The 24,719-nt window shown below is 35.1% G+C and overlaps 2 protein-coding genes across 2 annotated transcripts; one reads left to right on the top strand and one right to left on the bottom strand.

Moving 5' to 3' along the window:
* On the bottom strand, positions 1 to 4,580 carry LOC103957818 (gamma-glutamyl peptidase 5). The gene is made up of 4 exons (XM_009370038.3): positions 4,045 to 4,580; positions 843 to 995; positions 527 to 694; positions 1 to 326 (listed from the first exon to the last, which is right to left on the bottom strand). Exons 1-4 carry the CDS (start codon positions 4,351 to 4,353, stop codon positions 225 to 227), a joined length of 732 nt encoding a protein of 243 aa, XP_009368313.1. The 5' UTR covers positions 4,354 to 4,580; the 3' UTR covers positions 1 to 224.
* A 15,510-nt stretch (positions 4,581 to 20,090) lies between these two features.
* On the top strand, positions 20,091 to 21,761 carry LOC103957817 (myosin-binding protein 1; the record flags this gene model as incomplete). Its single annotated transcript, XM_009370037.2, has 2 exons — positions 20,091 to 20,263; positions 20,770 to 21,761. Coding segments are annotated over 2 exons (834 nt in total), but the record flags the coding sequence as incomplete, so codon positions are not given.
* Positions 21,762 to 24,719: the final 2,958 nt, after the last annotated feature.

The raw sequence follows: 24,719 nt of genomic DNA, 5'->3' as shown, positions 1-24,719 counted from the left end.
TGATTAGAAAATGCAATGATTTTATTAGCAAAATTAAGCAACTTTGCAAATTTTCCTTCAAATTAAACTTGATAACATCTTAATTCTTAAATTAACATCTTAATTCTTAAGTTGCCAACCTATCAAACTGTGAAAACTAACCACCCTTTTTGAGCCTCTCCTCAAAACACAACATTTCTACACTTAATTTCTTTTCTCTCTCATAAATAATTAGTCATTTATCATCATAATCCCCCCTTGAGAAAGCTTCTGCAAACCCTCTTCCATGTCTCTCTGTCTGGTTGACATGCCTCCACCTTGGCCTTCAATTCTTCAGCTTCCGAGACCTGAAACCAAATCCACAAGAACAAATCGTGTAATCAAATTAAACTGTTGCATGACTTGTTAACTAGCTGAACATTCGAAAGGATAACGATTTTGGTACTCCCAGTTTAGCGTTTGGCCTTCCAAACTGAATATTTATAGAATTTCTACGTGCCAAAATCGTTATCCTTGGAAATCTTTTTTTATAGATATATATATTTACCAAGATGTATTCGAGTTTGGCAACGCGATCGATAAGATTGAGAAGAATATCTTTGGTGTACTCAGGGTGGCCTTGGATGCCCATCATGTGATCTCCATACTTAAACATCTCCACACCCGTCTTATCCGACCATGCAATCAACTCTGCCTTGGGAGGAAGTTCCCACACCTATTTATTTTTTTATTTTTTTTTCAAATGAGAATAAACATGAATTTATTTATTAAATTTGAGTTTCATGCATGGTAAACCGTAAATACTGAAGTACTCAGCAGGAAATTCAAATTTATATTCGACGACGACGGAGAAGTATACACACCTCATCTTGGTGGATTTCATATATGGAGAGAAGAGCTGGAACGTTGAGAGAGGAGAAGGCCTTGGATGATGGTGACAAGTGGACGGTTCGGATTCCGATATCCCAGCCTGTGATGGCTCTACCAGATTTTCCTCCCAGCGCACGGCTCAATATCTAATCAAAATCATATATAAACAACTCTCGATCATTCATTCATCACAATCACACATGTATAGAGAGTAGATAAAGACAGCTCATTGTGGAGGACATAACAAGAAATGAGGCATTACTTTAAAGGGTGGGATAAGGAGTTGACAGCTCAACCATTTTCATGTAACCTAAAAAGAAATATAACTAACTAATTAAATAATTAATAGAATTGACTAATCCTAATGTTTTGTCACATTAAGTGGATTCTACATATATCACAATATTTCATCATAGACTCGTTTACTAATTCATAATCAAAATAAGAATAATACGAATTCCGTATAAATCATTTATAACGCATGTCTGAAATAAGGCAGCGGCAATGGACAGAAGAGGATATCGTCGGTCAGACATCCCATATATCGGATGGTGAAGTGATTCCTCCACGAGGAGAATCTGAGTCGCTCCAAATAAAGGCAAAGCTGCATGGAATTAGTTTATTTCTAACGTGTAAATGTGGTGTTGGACACCTTTATCTCACGCTCATTTATAAGAATGGGGGGCAATGCGAAACCATGCAACAAGCACCCCAAAACACCCTAAAGCCAAAGCAATTGCACACCAAAAGCCAAAAGCCAAAAGCCAAAAGCCAAAAACCAAATGCCAAAAGCAAACCACGTTTTCCATCGAGGTTAGCCACCGACAAGTTACAAAACGGGAAAAGCACACAACAAACACCCACGAGCCTAAAAAGCATTTCAAGAGCATGTCATGCAAACTTACATAGATATTATATTTAATTCTGCCAACTTTCATAGATATTATATTTAATTCTGCCATCATCTTTTGAATCAATTCCACGTGTCTATCCTTTATCCTAATCCAATCAAATCATACCCCAGAATAGTATAGCCACCTACCTCACACACACACACACACACACACACAAATGTATAGGGAATAATCTCCCTTTGAAACATGCAAAGCGCAACACAACTACAATGATGTCATGATAATCACTAACAAATTAAAGCATTTAAGCAAAACAAAAACCAATATGATCGGATATGATATTCGCTTTTTTGGGGCCATCTGACCGTTTGATGACGAATATATTAAGTAAAACCAAGTCAAGTCTCAGAAGTTAGTGATAACAAAATGAGAACCAACGTTGGTTCTCCAAGAATGTAATTAAACTGATAAGACTAAGTAGGCATAGTGGCATACATCTAATCTTGCAACATTTAGTGTCCTTATGGATATACTATACTACTCATATATTTTTGGGAGTTTTAATGAAACACTTTTGATATTGTTCACTTTTAACGAAAATGACATTTTTACTCTAAAAAATCACTCATGGTACTATTCACTTACAACACTTTTTGTCATTTTGATTAAAACTCGAGTTTTCTTTATATTTTTGTCAACACACACAAACATATTACATATATATATATAAGTTCTCGTCCGTTGAGCGATCCATCGAGTAAACACTATTATAACCACTATTTAATTCAATGGTTATAGTTTCGAATTTAGATGACTTTCAGTACATATATCTTTGATGAAAAACCTAAAAAATAAACAATTAAGTTGTTAAAAATACAATGTACAGTGGACTTTACAAAAGATCCCTCAAATAAGCTGATTTGAGGAATCTTCAACAGAAGGAGACTATATATAGTGGAACCTTTAATCAATGCCCAAATTTTGACTTGGTGCGACAAAGAGAGAAGAAGAGCGGAATCCCTTAGACCTGTGCTTAGCTCCAAATCACTGGTAGGTCCCACTGGATGTGAGCAAAATTGCTGGAAGAGAGCATTTTTGCCTATCATAATAATTATGGTGTATACTCATCATACACTTAATTGTTTGTTACGTGTTCCTTTAATTAACTCTAGTTAACATTCACATTAAATGTTACTTTATCAATTTTGAAAAAAATTAACCAAAATTAAGTGAAAAGACACATGATAGATAATTAGGTGTATGATATAAGCATACATCAGGATTTATGGTGGTGGTGAGCAAAATCGCTTCCTTGTTGGAATGTCACTTCAAGTGTGAAGTGATGATGCAAACATGCTTCCTTACCGTTGTCGGTATTAGGCTAAATTAAGTTAACAAATCATGTAATATGTGATAAGTCATGGTTATAGTATTAATTCCCACAAAAATGATCACGAAAGTTGAAATTGATTCGATATGAACGTTACAAACTAAATATCTAAGAAACTGTTACAGCGTCACACACGATAACACAAACTTTTTATATTTCATTCTATTCGTACAAGTGACGTGTATATTAGTGTTTTACAACTAAAACTGTCGACCTTAGAACCTCACATACCCCATATATTAGTTTTTCTTACTTAAACAAGTATGTTCTTAGCAGATAACAACAGGGATAGAAAGTAATTATGTTTATATATTTTAGAACGGATTTGATTTTCACCAACTTCTCCTACCTTAACAACTATTTAACATGCTAACGTCATCTCTCTAAAACTCATTATTTTGTGGGACCACATGGTATCAGCTCACAAGACGACTAAATAGTAAACGACATGAATGTTAATCGCGGAAGCTAAAAGTCACGATCGTACGGTTACAGGACCACTGACAGCAAAGCTTCCGTCTGATGGATTACACACCAAACTTCTCAAAATACAAGAAGAGGAGGTCGGTTTAACTTCATAATAGACTCGCAATAATGTGGTTCAAATTCGTTTTTGGCGAGAATCAAACCTAAAATCTTTTACTTACAATTGAAAAAGAATACTACTAGACCGTAATACTAAGTAGCCGCACAACAATTACTTAACTTACCAATCACAATTAATCTCGTCCCATTGAAAGACCATTACACCCTTAATCTGAAGTAACGGAAAATCCCAGAGCCCAGCACGAAACAGTCTATTCCCCAACTTTTGTTCTTTCTAATATTATAATATGTGAAATGACCATCCTTTCTTGAAAAAAAAAAACCAATTTTCCAAAAAAACAAAATAAAAAATTGACAGAGACAAAGAAAGAATGAAGAAAATATTGTTGGGAGGAGGAAGATTACCTGATGACCGAAGCAAATGCCGAGAACCTTTTTCTTGATGGAATCCAATTTCTGGAGGAGGGTGAGAAGCCTGCAGATCCAGGCATCATTGCCGTGGGCATCCCTGCTGCTTCCGGATATCACAAACCCATCGTAGTTTTCAATCTCATCGTCCTCCGGAAACTCGCCGCGCGCCACCCGGTACAAGTCCCACGTCTCCCCCTCCTCCGCCAGCATTCTCAGAAACACCCCAAAATACCCCCCGTACGTCTTCTTCACAAACTCCGTGTCCTCTGCGCACAGAAGCACTGCAAATTTCTTCCCACCCATCTCTCTCTAGCTCTTTCTCTCGCTTCTCTCTCTCTCCCTCGCTCTAAAATTCTTAAAATGTTTGGAAGGAGAGGGAGGATTGCTTGGGTTTCTAAATGGGGTATTGGAAAGAGATATTGCAATGCCTCCCCGGCTCTCCAAAAGAGGAAATTTTTAGAGAGAGACAGAGAGACAGAGAGGCTCTTCTCTGTCTTGATGTTGAGAGATGGGTGTTGAAATTCTTTGGACTTGCAAGAGAGATTGCCAGAGCCCGATGCTTTTAAACTGGTGGGTTCTAGAAACGCTCACGTTTCGAACCCAATTTTACAATTTTGACACCTGCTTTGGTTTACCAAAAATACCCCCTTCTATGCGTAATGTTTAATTTCGTATTTTATATTTTAGGGATAATTTGATATAGATCCAATTTTGTGAGCCATTACTATAATTAGTCCACTGCATTGAAATAGGTCCAATAATTGATATTCCACGTAAGCTTATTTGTAATTTGTACCATATTTATCCCTTAGACTTATAAATTGTAGGAAATATTTAAAATTTCTTAATTATATGATTATTTGTGGTTTAACTAATCCCTTAATTGTAGGATTAGTTATAGCAATAAAATCTCAACCCCCAATCTGTTTTATCCCTCCTTTTTTTTCCTTCTTCTAAACAATTCCCTTTGTTAGATCATGGAATCGATCATCCTCTTCTCTCATCTTTCATGGGTGATATTTTGTGTTCCTCCCTCCAAATTCCTTCATGACAATTTCAGTTTTTACATAGCTTTCACAATTTTTTTACATATTCGTTCGGCAATACAATATCAATTGCAAGCAATAATACAGTATCATGCATTTATATTTGCTCTATTATATTTTTGTGCGTATCATAAAGGTAAACTGAAACTTAGTATTTGTTCCTTTTTTTTGTTTAGTATTTGTTCCTTTAATGGAGGTATATTATATCATATTTCTATTCTAATGTTCTGCCATGGAGGTTCAGCATTTTTCTTCCTATACAATAGGTAGTTTATTTTTATTTTGTTGGTAGATTATATCTATTTTGTAGGTATAAAGCATTTTTCTTCCTATACAATAGGTAGTTTATTTTTGTTTTGCAGTAGATTACATATGTTTTGTTGGTATAAAGTATTTTTCTTCCTATACAATTGGTAGTTACTAAATTATATCGGTTTTGTAGGTAAACATCATTAGGTGGTTACTAGATAATATTTTAGTTAGTATTTAAATATTCAAAATTAAAAACTGAATAAATGATACAAAAATTAAAGAATTTAAATATTTTTATCTAAAAAGGCAAAATTGGTATAAAAATATGTAATTGGATAACTGGACTTAGTTAAAAAACTACCTATGTTTTTGGACTTAGATTGAAAAGCCCCTTTATTTTATTGGTGTTTAATTTTTTGTATCCATGCTGGTTACAGTGAAGATAAATGAATGTGCCTGGCTTAATGGCCTCCATTTATAAGGCAGATGAACTTTGTCACATTTCCCACCCTGCCAGTTTTATTCCACTACCTTCCCCAAGTTAAGGACTTCAAACCCCACAAAAATAAGAGAGTCAAATCTATAAATTGGCAAGTGATCATTTACCATAATGATGGAAATGTGTTGAGTTCTTACATGATGACGCTGGTTCGAACTCTGTTGATGACTAATCTAATATCTAATAAAACAAAATTTATCGTTTGACAAAACAAAAGATTTTTTTAGCATATTTTGCATATGGGAATGGGGAATTTACAATTTTTTATTTTAAACCAATAAGGTATTGCGTTTAAGGAATTGTTTAGAAAATAAATTATATAAAAATTATCTTTTTGTTTTTTATTTTATTTATTTTTTTCTGTTTTGTATTCCTTTCGTGACCTTTTGACCATGGAGGACTGGTGTGTGGCGTGTTAAATGCAGATTGTTGGAGAATGGTGAATTGAAAATGATAATGATCAGTTTGGGAAGCTAGGGCTTAATGTTTTCTTTAATTTGTTCACATGTCACAATGATGGTATAACCACGCATCTAACTTATATTAAAATCTTTCTTATTATCGCAGGACATTTGCATCTATCCACTAATTTATTGATTTATGTAACTTTTTGGCTATTGATTGCTCAATTACGTATGTTATTCATTTCTCAATTGATTAGATAATTGATTTTTCCTATTAAATTAAAAATATTTATGTAAATTAACAGGATAGCCGCACCCCACTATATAAAGGCGTCTTCAGTAAAACTTGTGTAAGGCTTAGACCATCTCTAAAAGAGATGTCAAAAATGCCACATAGACATATAATAGTAACAAATGATGTACTATTTACTCTAACCAAGATGTCAAAGATAACATGGAAAATAAGGCTAAGCTGACATGGACAAAGAGATGTCAAATTTGAAGCTGCCTTCAAATTTGATTTTTTCTATTTCCAAAGGCATTCTGCTTGCCTTACCTTAAATGCCAGCATATTTGAGTATTATTTTATTATTTTTAAACCAACAACAACCCCACTTTTATTATTTTTGTTTAAAAAAAAACATAAATGAAACAATAAAGTTTGGCATACTAGGTGAAAGGAAAATATTGACAATATGTCAAATACCAAGTCAGCCATCAAATTTAAATTTGATGTTTTGAATTTGACGTCTCATTTAAAGATGCTCTTAATTTGCCATGGACTATGTTGATTGTTGAGTGGCAGTGCCACACCATTCATAGCTTGCCATGTGTTAAGCTTTAAACATAATTTTTTTTGAGATTTAAAGCTTTATAAGTAAAACAAAAAAAAAAAAAAAACAAAAAAAAAAAATCTAAAAAGGAAAATTTGAATAGTGAAACTATGAAATCAACTATTTCTTATATAATTCATCTAAAAATGGAGTATATTCGAATTTCAGGAAGAAACTTAATTTACGAATTTGCTTATCAATAAAGATTATCTTTTTATCAGCAAAACAATTGATTAGAAATCTTAAGGATCGTGCCCAAGCAGAGAGAACAGTCAACACAGCCAGATAGAAGAAGCTCTAAGCTAGCGAACGCAATAGCTAGACAATATAACAAACCAAAATGTTAAAATTGTTCGCTGCAGGACAAGGAAAACCATCAGACAATACACACACACACACACACACACGCATATATAGCTAATATCTTCTAAAAATTATGTGAGTTCTGTATTTGTTCCAATCATTCTTTAATTCATTGTTACACAGATATTCTTACAGGAGATAGATACATGAATAACAATATTCAATTATATATAGTCCTTGAAGAAAAGAAAAAATTATCATACTATTTTTCTTGTAATACCAGAGTGACGAAGGAGAAAAAACATGTTGATAAATCTGCATGTTTAACATGTTGATAAAATTATCATATTATTTTACAATGTGACTTGCACATGACTTTGCAAAATGTAATAATAATAATAATAATAATAATAATAATAATAATGCTTCCTTACTTTTCCTTACATCCTTAACTTGCACGCTTTGTTTGCCAAATTATTAGAACCATAAAATTGTAGCACTAGATGAATGTGATAACCGTGATATGAAGCACTTACTCATTGACAAAGCACCCACACTAAAAAAAAACCCTGGGCTTTGACGTTTTGGAAAGTAACAAATGAAGAATCGTTACACAAGGAAAGCAAGGCCAGTCAGCGGTTGGGTCAAATTCCTCACTCTTATCCGTGAGGGTTTCAAACATCTGCGACTCTAAAGGTTTTTATATTGGACAGATGATATTATCTGTATTAAAAGGATGAGAGTTGGAGTGAGGAAGTAGGTTAAATCTGATATTTGAGTTAGCCATGATAATATGGTTCAAATTCGCCTTCGAAGAATTGAATTTAAAGCCTCTCACTTACAAATGAAGAGAAATACTACTAAACAATAATATTAAGTGGCTAATTCTGAAGTTAAATATTCAACATATCTACTTCCACTGAAATTTGAACAGAACACTTTGAAGTTGATTATATATTCAATATATAACCCCACAATCATTCCCATTAGTAAAAATATATATTTCTATGGGAGCCTGATCACTCTCTCTCCACTTTCTCTCTCTCTAAAAACCCATACAAAAATTGGATGCAAGAGCAAGATGCAGTCAGGAGGATGCGTATTCCAGAAAATTGGACGAGAAACCTGATCACTGATCAGGAGTCCTGTTTACTTTATAATAGCTTTACCAGTACATTATCAATTCCCTCCAGTCGCAGTGGAAGCCTTTTTTTTTTTTCTTTGTTGGCCAATATGACTATGAGTTTGATTGGGGGAATCCCATTATTGTTATGCGCCTTGCCTGTTGGGTATGCAATAATACCAACAAAAGTTTTTATCACAACGATTACCACTTTCCAGTTTTCATGTATCATCTCATTCAAATTATGTCAGTGGTAGCTGATGAATCCACCAATTCTTTATATGCCATCTCGATGACGGAACAATAGCTCCAATTCATCTCTCATCTCTATTATTTGATCCATTGAAGGACGGATTCCTTATTATGTTTATTTTTTCCTTTCTAGACGATTCAATTGATATTAATCAAAGGAATGAGGAGTTACTCCTTCAGATGCTTGGTTATTGATTTACTGATGCTTATGATTGGACCCATTTATATTAGAGTAAATTGTAGCAATCATTCCTTAATTTTAACCCAATTGGAACAATAATCCCTTAACTAAAAATTCATTACCATTGGTCCCTCAACTCTTTAAAACGTGCATCTATGATTCTTTTTGTCAACTTTGTTAGAATTTCCGTCAAAATGAGTCACGTGTCATGCACGTGGTTGAATTAAGGGGCAAAACATGGAAAATCAAATAAGAAATTGTATCAATGGTCCCTCAACTTTAACCTCAATTTTAACCCAATTGGAGCAATGATCCCTCAACTTTAACCCAATTGTAGCAATGGTTTTTCCAACATAACTCATTTTGACAAAATTGTGACGGAGTTGACGAAAAAAACCATAGCTACATGTGTTTTAATGAATTGAGAGACCAACGGTAATGGATTTTTAGTTGAGGGTTCATTGCTCCAATTTGATTAAAGTTGAGAGACCACTGCTACAATTTCTCTTTAATCATTAATCACTATGTAAAGATCATCTCTACAAAAAATAAACAAAATAACAAAATATTAGATCGTTTAGTCATCGAACTGTATAAAAAAAAATGGTCAGATACAGTAAAAATATTACAAACTGTCTATCTAATTGTTAAATTGATTGACTAAACGACCTAAATTTAAATTTATTTTATTATAGAGATAATCTTTACAAAGTGATTTATTAAACAATTCTGATTATAAACACGAAATTTTATGAATTGGCAGCAAATTATATTAATTTTTTAATTTTAACTAATTTTAATTTTTCAATATCCACGTGGACCCAAATTGACACGTGGCGCCCAATCATTGTCCACTTGGGCACTATGTCACAGGTTAACGACTGTTTTAACAAAAAGTTAACGGATGTATGAAAGTGTCCCAGAATGATCACTTTAGGTACCAAACTGGGATGAAAAAAACTTGATGTTTGAAATATTGAAAACCAAGAAACTTTAGGATAGTAAACTGAGATTTACCCAAAGCACCCAATAAGTATATTTCAAATATCTCAATGAAAGCACCAATTTGTGGATGCAAATTTTGCCAAGGATAATTTACGATAAAACCTACAAAACAAATAACACTATTAGGCTAATTAACAAACACTTGAGGAGGAGGAAGTTTTTTGTGAAAGGGCCTTTTATGCCTAAGTCAAAAAAAAGTTTGAGAGAAACTGAATTTAAAGAAGAAAGTTCTTAGTGGTGAAGAAGCAATTATCGATTTCTCTGGTAAACTTGGTTACTTATAGGAGAGATTGCCCCTAAGTTGTCTACTAGCAGGGATGCCCTGAGTTGGACAAAAGCAAATCTCTAGTGGAAGACTTGTCTTTTGGTAATTGGCATGCTGCAACGGGGAAAATACCCAAGGGGACTTTGTAGAGTTATTCCTAGCCTACTCAAGCCATATGGGCAAAAGGTAAGAAAAAGACTTTATGGGCCAATCTCATGATGTCTGTAACAGGTCGGAAAAGCATGATGGTGATGGACAATTCTGCTAGATCTATTGAGATGAAAAAGATGATTTGCTCACGATGTCAAAGGTAAAACCATCATCTTAAGCTAGTATCCACATGGCCTATTCCAATTGAATATGATTAATTTATGTCCTCACAGTTCCCACACCTCTTTTGGCATTACGTGCAAGTAGGAGGATAAGCCAACTCACAAAGCTAATTACCATTTGTTTGAGTTAATATTTAACTTTGGGCTTAAAGGGGAGGAAGCCCAAAAGAGCTCAATAGAGGAGATTTGGCCCAAGGCCTAGAGTCAAGCCCAGATACCTGTTTCAAGACAATATGACGGCTCCCTATTAAATGCAAAGGTTAGGTGCTTACAAGAGAAGTGACAACTGATGGAAATCAACCAACTCTTGGCCCAAAATCACTTTTCTGAATGGCAGAACATGTAAAAATGCTGATGACTTACTACCTTCCAGTTGCTTTCGGGCAAGAGCATAAACAGCACAGTCGGGCTAATTCACCTATAAATAGGGGAAGAAGGCCCAAAGATAAGGACACTCAACCAATCAAACAAATAAACATACAACTTGCCTCTTAGTCAAGCAAATATCCAGAAAGCTGTGCTTTGTCCAGATTCTGCACCCTTTTAGCTCTAGACTTCCTTTAGAAAGACATATTTTGTCTATGTAAAAGCTCTGCTACCTTTTTCAAATGATGTAGTATTGATTCTCTTGTGTAAACCAATTTACCTTTCATCCCTCTTTCAGTACCTAACGCTTTAGAATTACAACAAAGAAATTGCAAGACGTTCAACCTTGTCCGACAAGGTGAAATCTTGCCCGCCTCTCTTTGTTTTGTCTTTCAATCAATAGATCTATTGTTATAATGTATTCCCCATTACATATTCAAGTCATTTCTAGTCTTTTGGTGATCCAAAGTTCCATCAGTTCTCATATCTGGTTCATTTAGTGGTTCCATGGTCATAAGAAGATTTAAAGTGATTAAAACTGATGACTTAATCAGATCTTGATCTCCGCCCTTTTAGCATACAAGATAAAGAACTAAAAGTCCTTGATCTCAAGGCATAGAAAAGAACTTAATGTAGACTTAACCCATTCACGACAATCCTTTGATAATAAGAAGTCAGAATAACTTGGGGCACAAGTAATCGGCTTAAATACACTTGTTCTACATCTGCCATACAGAGATGGCAGCGGCATGCCTTAACACTTAGTTTTGGTTGCGAGCCTCAAAGCCTACACCTAAGACCCCACAAAGACACATTTCAGAACTAACTGTGTCCTCCTCTTACAGCATCCCGACAAGCAGGAGCTCGACAACCAACCAAAGTGCCAACTCCTCGGGAAGTTGTGTGCTCGAGCTAGGAACGCCCTACCTTCGAGATTTCCTGCCTGAACACCATCTCCATTCAATCCCCTTGGAGTGACTTCAACAATTATCAAGAAGTTAACATAACCAATATAACCTTGTAGATAATTACCATGACTATTAATATTACAATAACATCTAGAAGAATTACCTAAACAAATCTTGCATCTAATGACCTAAAACGTATGGGTGAAACTGTAAAATTGGATGTAATAAAAATACAAAATATGTTAGGAGTCTTATCACATTTGTTTTATTGTTTGGGTTATTTCCGAAACAAAGCATTCTTGTCACTCGTGGTGGCCACCAACATATTAATAGGAATACATGTTAATTAGGGGCCTACAAATTTTCTTCGACTAGAAGATAGCTGCAAAGTTTTGGCAAGATAAAGCTACAAATTTTTGTGCTTAGACTGTCCACTAAAAACTTCTTAGACGAGCAAAACCGATTGGTCCTGCTGCATGTTTGCCTATATTGTGGCAGCTAATGGTATTTACGTGTACCGCACACTTGCAAAATTTGGCAAAGTGCATAGAGTACGAGGGTGCCTGCACCATGCTGCGGGTTTTAAAATGGTATATGTAGACATACAGGATTTTCATGTTTACAGCATACAACATATAAAATGTTCTAAATATATATATGATAAGCAATAATATTTAGGAAAAATTACACATAAAGTATAGTTTTAATACTTAATTATATATTGAAACAACATTTTTTAAACATTTCAAGGAGGGACAAAAGTGCAAAACAGGATATTATAAGGCTTTTTTTTGTTTTTTTTTTTTCCGTTTTGAGTGTAAATTACGAAAATTTCCTCTATACTAGTAATGTCTTCACATTTCTATCTCCTTTCATCTGTTGTTTCTCACACTTTCTCCCATGGTCGCTATGCCCACCTCCCTAGTTGTAGATTCCTCACCACCACCCGCATTGTTTTTGCTAGACTGCGCCTTGTTAATGGTGATATTGCATAAACTGGCTCGGAATCAAATGCCCCAAGCCAACGCCTTGTTAATATGAATGTACAAATTTGTTGGATGTCCCAAGCCTGCAAAAATAGGCTCGAAATCAAATGTTCCTTTTCTTAATTTCCAAATAAAAGTTCTTTTATTGTTTGATTAGATATGCTTATGGGAATTCATTCTACATATTATGATGGATGGATTGAGATTGTGTGTGCAAATAAAGTGCATAAAAATACCTCTAAAAGTCTTATTTGCACACACCATAACTGTTTGATGAAATAGCTAAGAGAAGAGTGAAGTCACAATAGAACGAGGATCCTCTTCGAATCCTATTTGTGAGGATCTTGGGGATCCTTCAATCATGTCTGTTTATCGTACATCATACGGCCAGTTTTGGTCAGACACTATTTGTTTTTAATTTTAAATAAAAAAATTTACAATAATTTTTAATTGTACGATATACGATGAAAGGATATGATTGGAGGATCCTCGAGGTCTTCACAAAGAGGATTCGGAGAGGATCCTCATTAGTCACGAACGAGGATCCTCTTTGTGAGGATTCTGGGGATCCTCCAATCACGTCTTTTCATTGTACATCATGTGGCCAATTTTCGTCAGGTACTGTTTATATTTAATTTTAAATAAAAAAATTTACAATAATTTCTGACCTCACAATGTACGATGAATGAATGTGATTGGAAGATGAGATTCTTCGATCACGTCTGTTCATCCTACATCGTGCAGTCAGTTTTCGTCAAGTACTGTTTATATTTATTTTTAAATAAAAAAATTTACAATAATTTCTTCAATTTCATGACCTTTCTTATCCATCATATGACTGCATCGAGCAGGTAATGCATGATATGTGGTTCATGTTTTGGCATCTCAATTAGTGAAGGAATTCACTTATTTGAGTTGTTCGCAGCAAATATACAAATTGTGTTTGCTGAATTAATTAGACTGGAGAGGAATGCTTCATCGACAAAAAAGGCTTTATGCACTGTCATTCTATTTGGTAGTAGGAAAGTTGGCTTGAATTAGACACAAATGGTGTTGGGAACAACATCAAATACTAGTCAAAATCTATCCAATGCTTGGAACGACAATCATTGTAGTTGTGCAAGTTGGACATGGGTGATGCAGGTATTACTGGAAGCAAGGTCATTAACATTTATGGTTGATGGGGAACCCACGGTGGTGGACCTGTTGGTGTAAATATTTATATACAATTATTATAACCGTAATAGTTTAGCTAGTGTGAGAAAAGCATGGAGACTTAACGACAAAACTAGTCGCAAAATTTTTTTTTTTATTAAATTTTTGAATATTATTATTTCTCAATGTCATACATAATACCATTCAACTGCATAAAGTGTTATGGAGGGGGAAGAAAGCTAAAAGTCTAATGACATAATATAGTGGTGGTAGCAATATTTTGGCTTGGAATAGAAATTAGATTTTCGTCATCGGCTCGACAGGATTTAAGGATCTCTCTTTGTTTACTATGTACCTAGATTAGTGAAGCAGTGTTAACTCAATAATTTTTACTAGGGTCAAGTTATTTGAAACCGATTCTGAAAAAATGGTCGAAAACTGTTTGAATTGATTATGCAAAAATGGTCGAATATAGTTTGAACCGATTCTGCAAAAATGACCAATGACGGATTGAACTGATTCTACAAAAATGATTAAAGATGGTTTGAACTGATTCTGCAAAAATGGTCGGTGGCGGGTTGAACTGATTTTGCAAAAATGATTAAAGATGGTTTGAACTGATTCTGCAAAAATGGTCAGTGGCGGGTTGAACTGATTCTGCAAAAATGGTCGATGACGGGTTGAATTGATTCTGCAAAAATAGTTGAAGGATTGAACTGATTATGCAAAAATGGTCGAGAACAAGTTGAATTGGTTGAAGATAAGTTGAACTAATTCTGCAAAAATGGTCAATGACGGGGTTGAATTGATTCTGAAAAATGGTCGAGGACGGATTGAACTAATTATGCAAAAATGGTCGAAGACATGTTGAATTGATTTTGCAAAAATATGATTGAGGACGGGTTGAATTGATTTTAAAAAAAAATGGTCGAGGACGGGATTGAACTAATTATGCAAAAATGGTCGATGACGGGGTTGAATTGATTCTGAAAAATGGTCGAGGACGGATTAAACTGATTCTGCAAAAATGGTTGAAGACAGTTTGAACTGATTTTGCAAATAAATGATCGAGGACAGGTTGAATTGATTCTGAAAAAAATGATCGAGGACGGGGTTGAACTGAGTCGAAGACAAGTTGAACTGATTTTGCAAAAAAATGATTGAGGACGGGTTGAATTGATTCTGAAAAAAATGGTCAATGACGGGGTTGAACTGATTGCAAAAATGGTCGATGACGGGGTTGAATTGATTCAGAAAAATGGTCGACGACGGATTGAACTGATTTTGCAAAAATGGTCGAAAACAGGTTGAACTGATTTTGCAAAAAAATAATTGAGGACGGGGTTGAACTGATTTTGCAAAATGGTCAATGATGGATTGAATTGATTTTGCAAAAATGGTCGATGATGGTTTGAATAGATTCTACAAAAATGGTCAGTGACGGTTTAAACTGATTCTGCAAAAATGGTCGGTGATGGTTTGAATAGATTCTGCAAAAATGGTCGAGGACGGGTTGAACAGATTCTGCAAAAATGATCGAGGACAGGTTAAACTTGTAATACCCCTTATTTAAAAGAAATTGGTTATATATATATATATATGTGTGTGTGTGTGTGTGTGTAACTCTTTTTACCTCAAATTGTAATTTTTTTTTAAATTCTTTATTACACTATGTTTATACAAGGACTCGTATTTTTGTACAAGTACTCGTATATTTTTGTTATATAAACTAGTCTCAATGTAAGACTATTTTGCTACAAAATTATTTCAACACTGGCTAGTATATATTATTTCATATTTAATTAGAGAGGTCTTTAGCTTGAATTGGAGAGCTAAGATTAAGTTGAGATTATATGAGTTTGGCTTGATTTTTCTTACAAAGGCAAGATGTCGTTTTGACAATCATTAGAGAATAAAGAGTATGTATTATTCATCATTCTAAAATAAGAGGTGGAAGTCTACATAAGGATGAGTTGGAAAGTTTGTTATCATTAGGAGTTAACGATTTGGTGATTATTCACCACTCTAAATGTGGAGGTGGGAAGCCTTTGGCTTATACATGTGTCTAAGTGCATCAGTTGGCAATATTTTGCGGTTTTAGAGTGTTGATTCACAAGGGTAAGAGGAATCTTAATCATTTGGTTACAATATTCTCTATTCAATTTTGTTTCAAATCTTCCAATGAGGCGAGAACGGGTGGGATTCATATTCCGCAGAGTTTGGACATGGCTTTTGAGCATTTGTCCACATGCATGGTAATGATTATAACATGATTAGATATTATTGCTTCCAATTACAAGATGTCCAGGTGTAGCAAAGAATTTGGGACATGCCATTGAAGGCTTAATTTTGGATTCCATTGCTATGGGAAGCACTCCTACCAAACCATCAAAAATATCCATTTACTTCCCTTGAGAATGTTGTAAAATAAGAGACAAAACCTAGAAAATGCATGAGAGCTTACCCAACAGAATTGCTTTATGGAACTCAAATGGAGTCATGCATCAATATCACCTAGAGAGGGATGGAGTAAAATGGTAAGGTAATATTTCTCAATTAGATTGTTGTGTGTTATCAATACTATATTATTGATAATATAATACAATTTTGGTTACTAACAATTTGATTAGTATTGCAGATATTTTAGAGCATATGATTATTGATATTCTTGTTACATGGCATATACATAAGCATTCTTGTAAAGTAAGAAAAAGAGTTAAGTTGTGTTTGAGTTGTGAGGATATTCAAGGGCTGAAGTTTGCCTTGAATATAAAATAATGAATCTTGTATATGCCAGGTGTCGGGGGAAGGGCTCGATTATGCAACCGGTTGGTTATAAAATAATGAAATCTAGTATATGTCATGCGTCAAAGGAACGGCTTGAATATACAATTGGGTGTCGGAGGAAGTACCTGTATAATAAAGTGGAAACTAAGAATTTAATTATAAAAAATTAGGCCTAAGGGATGAACGGGAGTTAGCTCATACTCTAAGGTATTCGGAGCCAAGTGGTATAAGTATAGTATGGTTATAAAATAATGAAATCTTGTATATGTCAAGCGTCGGGGGAAGGGCTTGAATATACAATTGGGCGTCGGGGAAAGTGCCTGTATAATAAAGTGAAAATTGAGAATTTAATTATAAAAAATTGGGCCTAAAGGATGAATGGGAGTTATCTCATATTCTAAGGTATTCGGAGCCAAGTGGTATAAGCATGGTATGGGATGTGCAGGCTTGGTACCTTAGGTATGTGTTAGCGGGATTAGAAGGAGTGAGTACATTCATCCATCTCATTTGCATATATTTCATGCATTTGAAAGAATTGTTACAATTTAATTATTATTTAATTGGTAGTTCTTGTTGTAAATTAATTTGTGCACTAAGTTATCCTACTGCGCATTCGATAAATTTTATGTAAGATTTTGTTACATGATGTATTGTGTAATTTTATTTTAATTTTTCCACCATATCTTGGTTGTAGAATTTATTTCTATAGTTAAGGTATGGCTCACACCCTAGCTCATGAACTGATTATGCAAAACTGCAAAAATGGTCGAGGATGGGTTGAACTAATTTTACAAAAATGGTCGAGGATGGGTTGAATTGATTTTTCGAAAATGATCGATGACGGGTTAAACTAATTCTAGTAGTAAATGATACAAATTGATTCTACATATAGTTTCAAAATTGATTTTGCAAAAATAATCGAAGATATGTTGAGCTTATGATACATTAATTTTGTCAGAGTTGTGAGGGTTGAGTTCTATTAATACCCCTAAGGCCTTAAGGTTATGGATGGTATTTTAAAACATTGTTTTCATGCTTTTAGGCTGTGCTTTAATTGTTTTTATGTTTTTCTCTCTCCTTGACATGTTTAAAAACTGATGGAGTTCTTTAAAATATAGTGAATTTTTTTGTCTCCATGTATAAAGCTCCCCTAATATTTACATACATGTAAAAATCTATTATGTGACCTCCTTTATAACGAGGAACAACATACGGTAGGATAACATTTTTTAAGTTTAAAGCAGTGTTGAACTGCTCATTGTCCAAAATGTTCTAGATACATATATAGTAGAACTTCCTTCTTTACTAATCGCGCTAATCGGCACTTCAGAACTTTCTAACCTCACCTTTGCATATAAAACATTCATAAACATTGATAATTTGTCCCTAGTTGCTCCCCTTGCGTATGATAATATATAGTTTTTACATTAATTTACATTAGGCGAGTTGGTTGAAGATCTCAAACCTAAGTTTCGTTGTAACTGCTGGTGGTGGCTTTCAATCCACCCTCTTTCATCTTCCTAAAAGTTTTACTACGTTCCGAGATTCAGAAAATGCATTGACAACAGCATTGAAGAATATCAAATTATGACTCATCCCATTTTCTTCTACCTGTGTTATAACAAAACGAATGGACTCGAAGCGCTTCTGGGCACTCAAGGCAGCCAAGAGAGGAGTGTATGATATCAATGATGGCATGTGTCGCCTCCCTCAATTAACCCATTAAAAAGGGATTGGGCCTCTTGAGGCTTCCTCTTTCCACCAAAATGTTCATTAGCCTAGTCCTCAAACGCACAATTCGATAACTCTCTTGGCACTGCAGATAACGCAATGGGATTGAATCAATGAACCATTAGAATTTGGAATTAGATGCACTTGATCCTTATCATCTAGGTAATTTAACTGTTGGGTTAAAGTTACAAAAAGAAACATAAATTTAAGGAATGATCCCTGAAATTGACCCACACTATCAAGATGATCTCTGAAATTAAAAAACTATCAGTATAATCCTTGAAAATAGGTGTCTCAAATCAATATGGTCATTCAGTCACAATTTTGTCAAAAATTCTGTCATATGTTGATGTGACACATAAACAGGTTACAGGATATTTACGGGGCTTTATCACAGAAGTCATTGTCAATCCAAGCCATCAAAGTCGGTCTCGATCATGGTCTAATTCAATGAAGGGTGTAAAGATGGGTGTCTTGAGAATTTTTTCGAGAGAAGAGACTGTGAAGTCTACTATAGGTGGAGGTATTGGAGTGTGTGTTGGAAATTGTCGACATTTTAGTCGAAATACCCAAAAAATAGAGAATTGATATAGAAAAAAGGGGGGGGGGGTGGGGAAGGGGGAATACAGTCACTCTATATTGACGAGATAATGGAAAATTCATGAATATAGACTATATTTACCGATTTACTACGGAAATTCCGCTGAAACACATTGCATGTTTTGAACTTTTAAAAAAAATTTGATAAAATTTTCTTTAATTTCAACTAAATATGAATGAGTTGATGTACCCAATACAATTAAAGCTTTTCATCTTCAAATTAGTACTCTCAGTATTGTCATATCAAACTATAATACATGTATTAGTTAAGAATTAATTATTAAATGCTATATAACTTTCCATCTTTTGCATACAAGAGACTAAAACGGAATCATTATCCAAATAATCTTTTTTCTTTGGTTGAATCTTATCTCTGACTAAATTTGTAAATAAAATTTACTAAACTAAATGACATGGATGTTGATGATTGAATTATTACTTAAGCATTGATAAACGTGCTCATTCTTATTGGTGACGCATCATTTAGTTTTCAAATTTAGTCTCCATAGCATTACCCTTCAAATAATCTTCAAATAAGAACATTCTTAACTCAAATAAGAGCATGTGGTTCAATATCATTGTAGATAAAGTGTTGGCTTTCCACTCATGCGTCCAGATTCGATATTTCCCCCCACCTAAATTAATGCAATAGTTTCGAATTCCTCCTCCTCTATTTATTAAAAACAATTCAAACAACAACAACAATATCCTTTTAAATTTTCACATTTTTTAGCAAATTTTCATCATTGCAGTCACAATATAAATATTAATATATTCATAAATATTTTTATAAATATAAATATAAATATTTACCCGATATCGATATTTTACACTAATTAAGACAAACGATCCTTAGGGTTAGGCCGCCACTTGCCGACGACACATTGTTTACAGGAAAGAATGCCCACCGAACGGGATCGTAACGTTTCAACGGTCTTCTGCAACAGAGAGGGACTCAATTACTCACCGTATCGGACTGCAGCGTGGCATGTGACAAAAAGTCATATAAATAACACCAATATATAGACAGCCCCACATCATCCACATTGGTCGCACCTCACTCCTCGTTTTCTACGCCCCACGTTTATCTCGAATCCCAATATCCCCAACCCAGCTCAACTCTTCACTGTCACTGTTTACATACATTCTATGCAAGTCCCCAACTTTCTGGCCATCTCTCGAACGGTAAGGCTTGTTCTTGCTATGGAAGCTTAATTAGTGCCTTTGAACCTTCTATGTAATCGAGTTTACAAAGAAACAACAGCCCAAGTCCAATTGGGTCATTGCGTAGGCACCTCTCATTAATTTCGTAAAGGCTTTTAATTTATTTCTTAATTATATTTAAAGTATTAGTGTATATATCAAGGTGGTGGGAAGATTGGATTAGAGGATGTTCTAGAGGAGGTAGATGCAAATTTGGGGTCGTTTTTGCTTGCTGTTGGTGTTTTGTTCTGTTCTTCAGTTATTTAAGAGGGTTTTGCAGATATTTCTAGGGTTTTAGGGATGGAGTGTGCTTCATGTATCAAGTTTTTGAATCAGGGAAGTGATTTTGGATGTGGGTTTTTCATGTTTGGCCGTTTCTTGCCAGTTTTCAACTTGTTGGGGTTGTTTTTGGTGTTTATTTTGGGGCTAAAGGTTTTGCAAGTTGGGGTTCATTGGGAGATTTTTATGGAATTTTTATGTGATTTTAGAGGTAAATCAAGAGATTTCAGAAATCGGGTTTGTTCGAAGTGTGGTTCTGGTGATGATGTCTGTTCTCCAAAGGTGAAATCATTGGAAACTTCACCAAATGCAGATTGCTTGTTGTTAAGCAACAATGTCAAAACAGAAGAGAGAGATCATGTCAATATTAACGACGGTCATGGTGATAGCGATGGTGATGATGAAAGTGTTGGTTACGGCGAGGATGGGGAATTTGATGTGTTTGCATTGAGAAAAATGGTGAAGATTGAGCGGCGAAGGAGGAATGAGGCTCGCGTAGAGCTCGAGAAGGAAAGGATGGCTGCCGCATCTGCAGCTGAGGAAGCTATGGCCATGATCCTGCGTCTTCAAAACGAGAAAAGCTGTATTGAAATCCAAGCCAAGCAGTACCGTCAAATGGCGGAGCAGAAGCAGCAGTACGATGAAGTGATGTTCCAATCGATGCAGTGGATTATAATGAAACACGAATCGGAGAGGAGTCCACTGGAGGAGCAACTGAGGCTGTACAGGCAAAAGTTGCAGCAATGTCTTAAGGGTGATGAAACGGTGGCACAATCCCAAGAAGCTGATCCGAGTTCCAACCTAATCGAGAATTGCATGGATGATGGGTTTGACGTAGATCCGTGGGAGCCGGTGCGACCGCAATTATGAACCACATTGTGGTTCACAACATCAATAACCTGAAGTCCGCTTACATGTGGAAAATGCCGTAGACGGCCGAGATGATGTGCTTCATGCGAATCAGTGAATATATATAGATAAATATTGTTTATGACTTAGATCGTAAATGCGGTACAAATAATTCTGCTCCTTTCCGAAATGCATATCGAGTAATTTTATTTACAAAACATACTTTTCTTTGTCTTTCTGTTGAATCAAATAGGAGGCATTTGTGTATATGAACACAAATGTGACCTTCTCTTTTATCCATGTAATCTTGTAAATTAAGTAAATAAGGTGCTACATGCACTCTTTGTTTTTATATGATTATTTGGTAATTGGTGTTTAGATGATTTTGTTTAAAAACTCTAACGTTGTCATGTTCTGTTATTGACGTGCAATGAAAAAAGAAGAAGAGAATGTCGTGTGAATTTAATCATTCCTCTATGATTTAGCTTTGTAGGTTGAAAATGGTCCAAAAGTCTTGTGGATTAGTAGGGGACCACAGACAATGTCCTATATGTTACACATGTTTTATTAATTTATTTTTTGGTTTGAATATATATTAATTAGTGGATTGGTACGAAATGTCCTTCTGGTTAGAGAGGTTAATTGTCAATGTAAAACCAGTAAAAACAATTTCATGGGAAATTTTTCTCGAAAACACAGCTGATATATTCAGTGGTATAATACAATTTGTTGAACTTTTTTTCTTCTTCAAGTTTTCATTCAATTGTTTACTATACTTAATGTACCGGACTGTGTTTTCGACACACTCTACAATTCCACATAGAAACCTTCTATGTTACATATTCCCTCGAACACCTATGTCTATACTTTGAATTTCCAGTTACAATTGTGCCCTAGTTGAATAATGGACTTCCAGAGGAAGTGCTGGAAAAATGATTTTTCTTGTTTTCAGTTTGGGTTTAGTGTGTTTTGATTTTTTGTCTTTCCATGAAATAATTGAAAAGTAGTGAAATTCTAGGTAATGTAAGTTATGTTTTTGTCACTCTATGTGAGGCTCCATATTTTAAATAGCCTCAAAATTAAACCAACTTAACTCTTAAACCACCACGAGGTGGTCTAGTGGTTGAGAACGAATTATATATCCATATCCTACACGGCACGTCTTGGGTTCAATTCCTAATGCTAGTGAATTACACGGTGATGGCTAGAGGCTAAAATGTCTATGTGAGACTTTCCGTCCTCAGAAGGGTGGACTGTCGTGGCAAAACTACCAGCTAGTCACTTTTTTAAAAAGATAAAAAAAACCATAACTCCTAGAAATATTAACTCTTCCCTTGTCATAAAAACAGAGTTTACACGCTAGAGAAACCCTGTAAAATTACGTAACTTTGTCAAGGGGCACAAAAGGGACACAACACAATAAAAGAGAGAGAAAATGTTATGTGGAAGATATATACTGTAATCATTGTTGTAAATGGAGGTGTGAATACCCATTGTAATAAGCGATTAAGTATGACCATACCTTTACAACATTGTCAAAGAGAGTGGCTTAGTAGGTTTGTTAGACATTTTGTAATGGAGGTTGGTGATAGAGAAAGGACTATACTAAAATCTGGAATACAACCTTGAAAAAAGAACAATTAGAGAATACTCTCTGCTTACGTACACTTCAAAATTCAAAATCCCCTGCTGTCTCTAATGTTCTGAGTGCTTAGAAAGCCTAGCCAGCAACCATAATAACTACAAACACAAGTTCCTAGCCCACTACAGCATAGTCAATGACCATTACTAAATGACAACACAATTCCTAATTAAAACACCACTTGCAAGAAATCAAGTTATAGGAAGTATTAAATCGAATTTGAACCAGCCACCAAACTACATTAATGGCACTGCATCATCCTCCCCTGCCAAGTGAGAACTCGCCCACGAGTTTGAACCTAACTCTCCATGATATTCTGACAAATCTCGAACATTAAAAGTTGGGTGAGTGTTTATGGTCTGGTGGAAGCTCAACCCTATAAGCATTGTCATAGATTTTCTTCAAGATCTTGCATGGACCAATCCTCTTTTCTTTGAGCTTATTATAGTAGTCACCAGGAAAACGCTCTTTCTTCAAATATACTCACACTAGATCACCTTCATCAGATTTCTTCACACGGCGATGTTTATCGGTAGCTTCTTTGTACTTGATATTGCTGTCTTCAAGCTTTTTCCACACTTCTTCATGTATTCTGGCCATGGATACAGCAAAATGTTCAGCCTTTTTCGGTTTTGGTAATGAAAAGTTTGGAATGGGAGCAAGGTCAAGATAATGTGTTGGAGTCCTCCTATAAACAATCTCAAAGGGACTCTTTCCGGTAGAACGGTTTACAACGTAATTATAAAAAAAACTCAGCTTGAGAAAGAGTCATATCCCATTGCTTTGGTTTCTTGGCTGCCAATGCTCTGAGCAGATTGCCTAATGTTCTGTTAACCACTTCGGTCTGGCCATCAGTTTGAGGGTGATAAGCACTACTATACAACAAATTAGTGCCAAATCTACCCCACAAGTGTTTCCAAAAATGACTAAAGAACTTGGTATCCCTATCTGAAACAATAGATTTTGGAATAACGTGATGTTTAACCACTTCTTTGAAATATAGATCAGCAACATAGGAGGCATCCATAATCTTCTTACACGGAACAAAATGAGCCATCTTGGAGAAGCGATCAACAACAAAGATGGAGTCATTTCCCCTTTGAGTCCTTGGCAAACCAACCACAAAATCCTTGCCAATATGCTCCCATGGAGCATTGGGAGGTGGTAAGAGGGTGTAAACACCAGTATTCTGTGATTGGCCTTTGCATATATGTTTGACAAATTCTGCACCTTGTCACGTAGTGAGTCACATCCCTATAGATTGTAGGCCAATAATACTTATCTTTTACAAGACAGATTGTCTTGTCTCTCCCAAAATGCCCACCTAAACCTCTCGAATGCAGTTCCTTGATTATATATTCCCGAAATGAGCATTTAGGAATGCACATACATGCTTCCTTAAAAAGAAAACCATCTTGGACAAGGTAATCCTTATGATGTCCTTCCTAGCAAAACTCCCAAACCTTCCCAAAATCAGTATCACCAACATACATTTCTTTAATGTTATCAAAGCCTTTCAGCTGAACACGGAAGGTATTGAGAAGTGACACCCGTTTTCTAAGAGCATCCGCAACTTGGTTGTATCTCCCATTCTTGTGCCTTATTACAAAAGTATACTCTTGTAGAAATGCAACCCAATTGGCATCTATTCAAGTTTCCTTGGTTGTT

Source organism: the organism of the source record quoted next, unplaced genomic scaffold, assembly GCF_019419815.1.
Source record: "Pyrus x bretschneideri cultivar Hongxiangsu unplaced genomic scaffold, Pyrus_bretschneideri_v1 Contig16, whole genome shotgun sequence".
NCBI lineage: Eukaryota > Viridiplantae > Streptophyta > Magnoliopsida > Rosales > Rosaceae > Pyrus > Pyrus x bretschneideri.
This window is presented reverse-complemented; position numbering and strand designations above follow the sequence as displayed.

Bases quoted from the DNA above. Each gene is read 5' to 3' on its own strand.
- LOC103957818 (XM_009370038.3), bottom strand. From the start codon at position 4,353: ATGGGTGGGAAGAAATTTGCAGTGCTTCTGTGCGCAGAGGACACGGAG. The intron at 695-842 runs GTGTGTATACTT...AAAAATAAATAG, and splicing joins ATGAAATCCACCAAGATGAG to GTGTGGGAACTTCCTCCCAA. The intron at 327-526 runs GTAAATATATAT...ATTTGGTTTCAG, and splicing joins CCAAACTCGAATACATCTTG to GTCTCGGAAGCTGAAGAATT.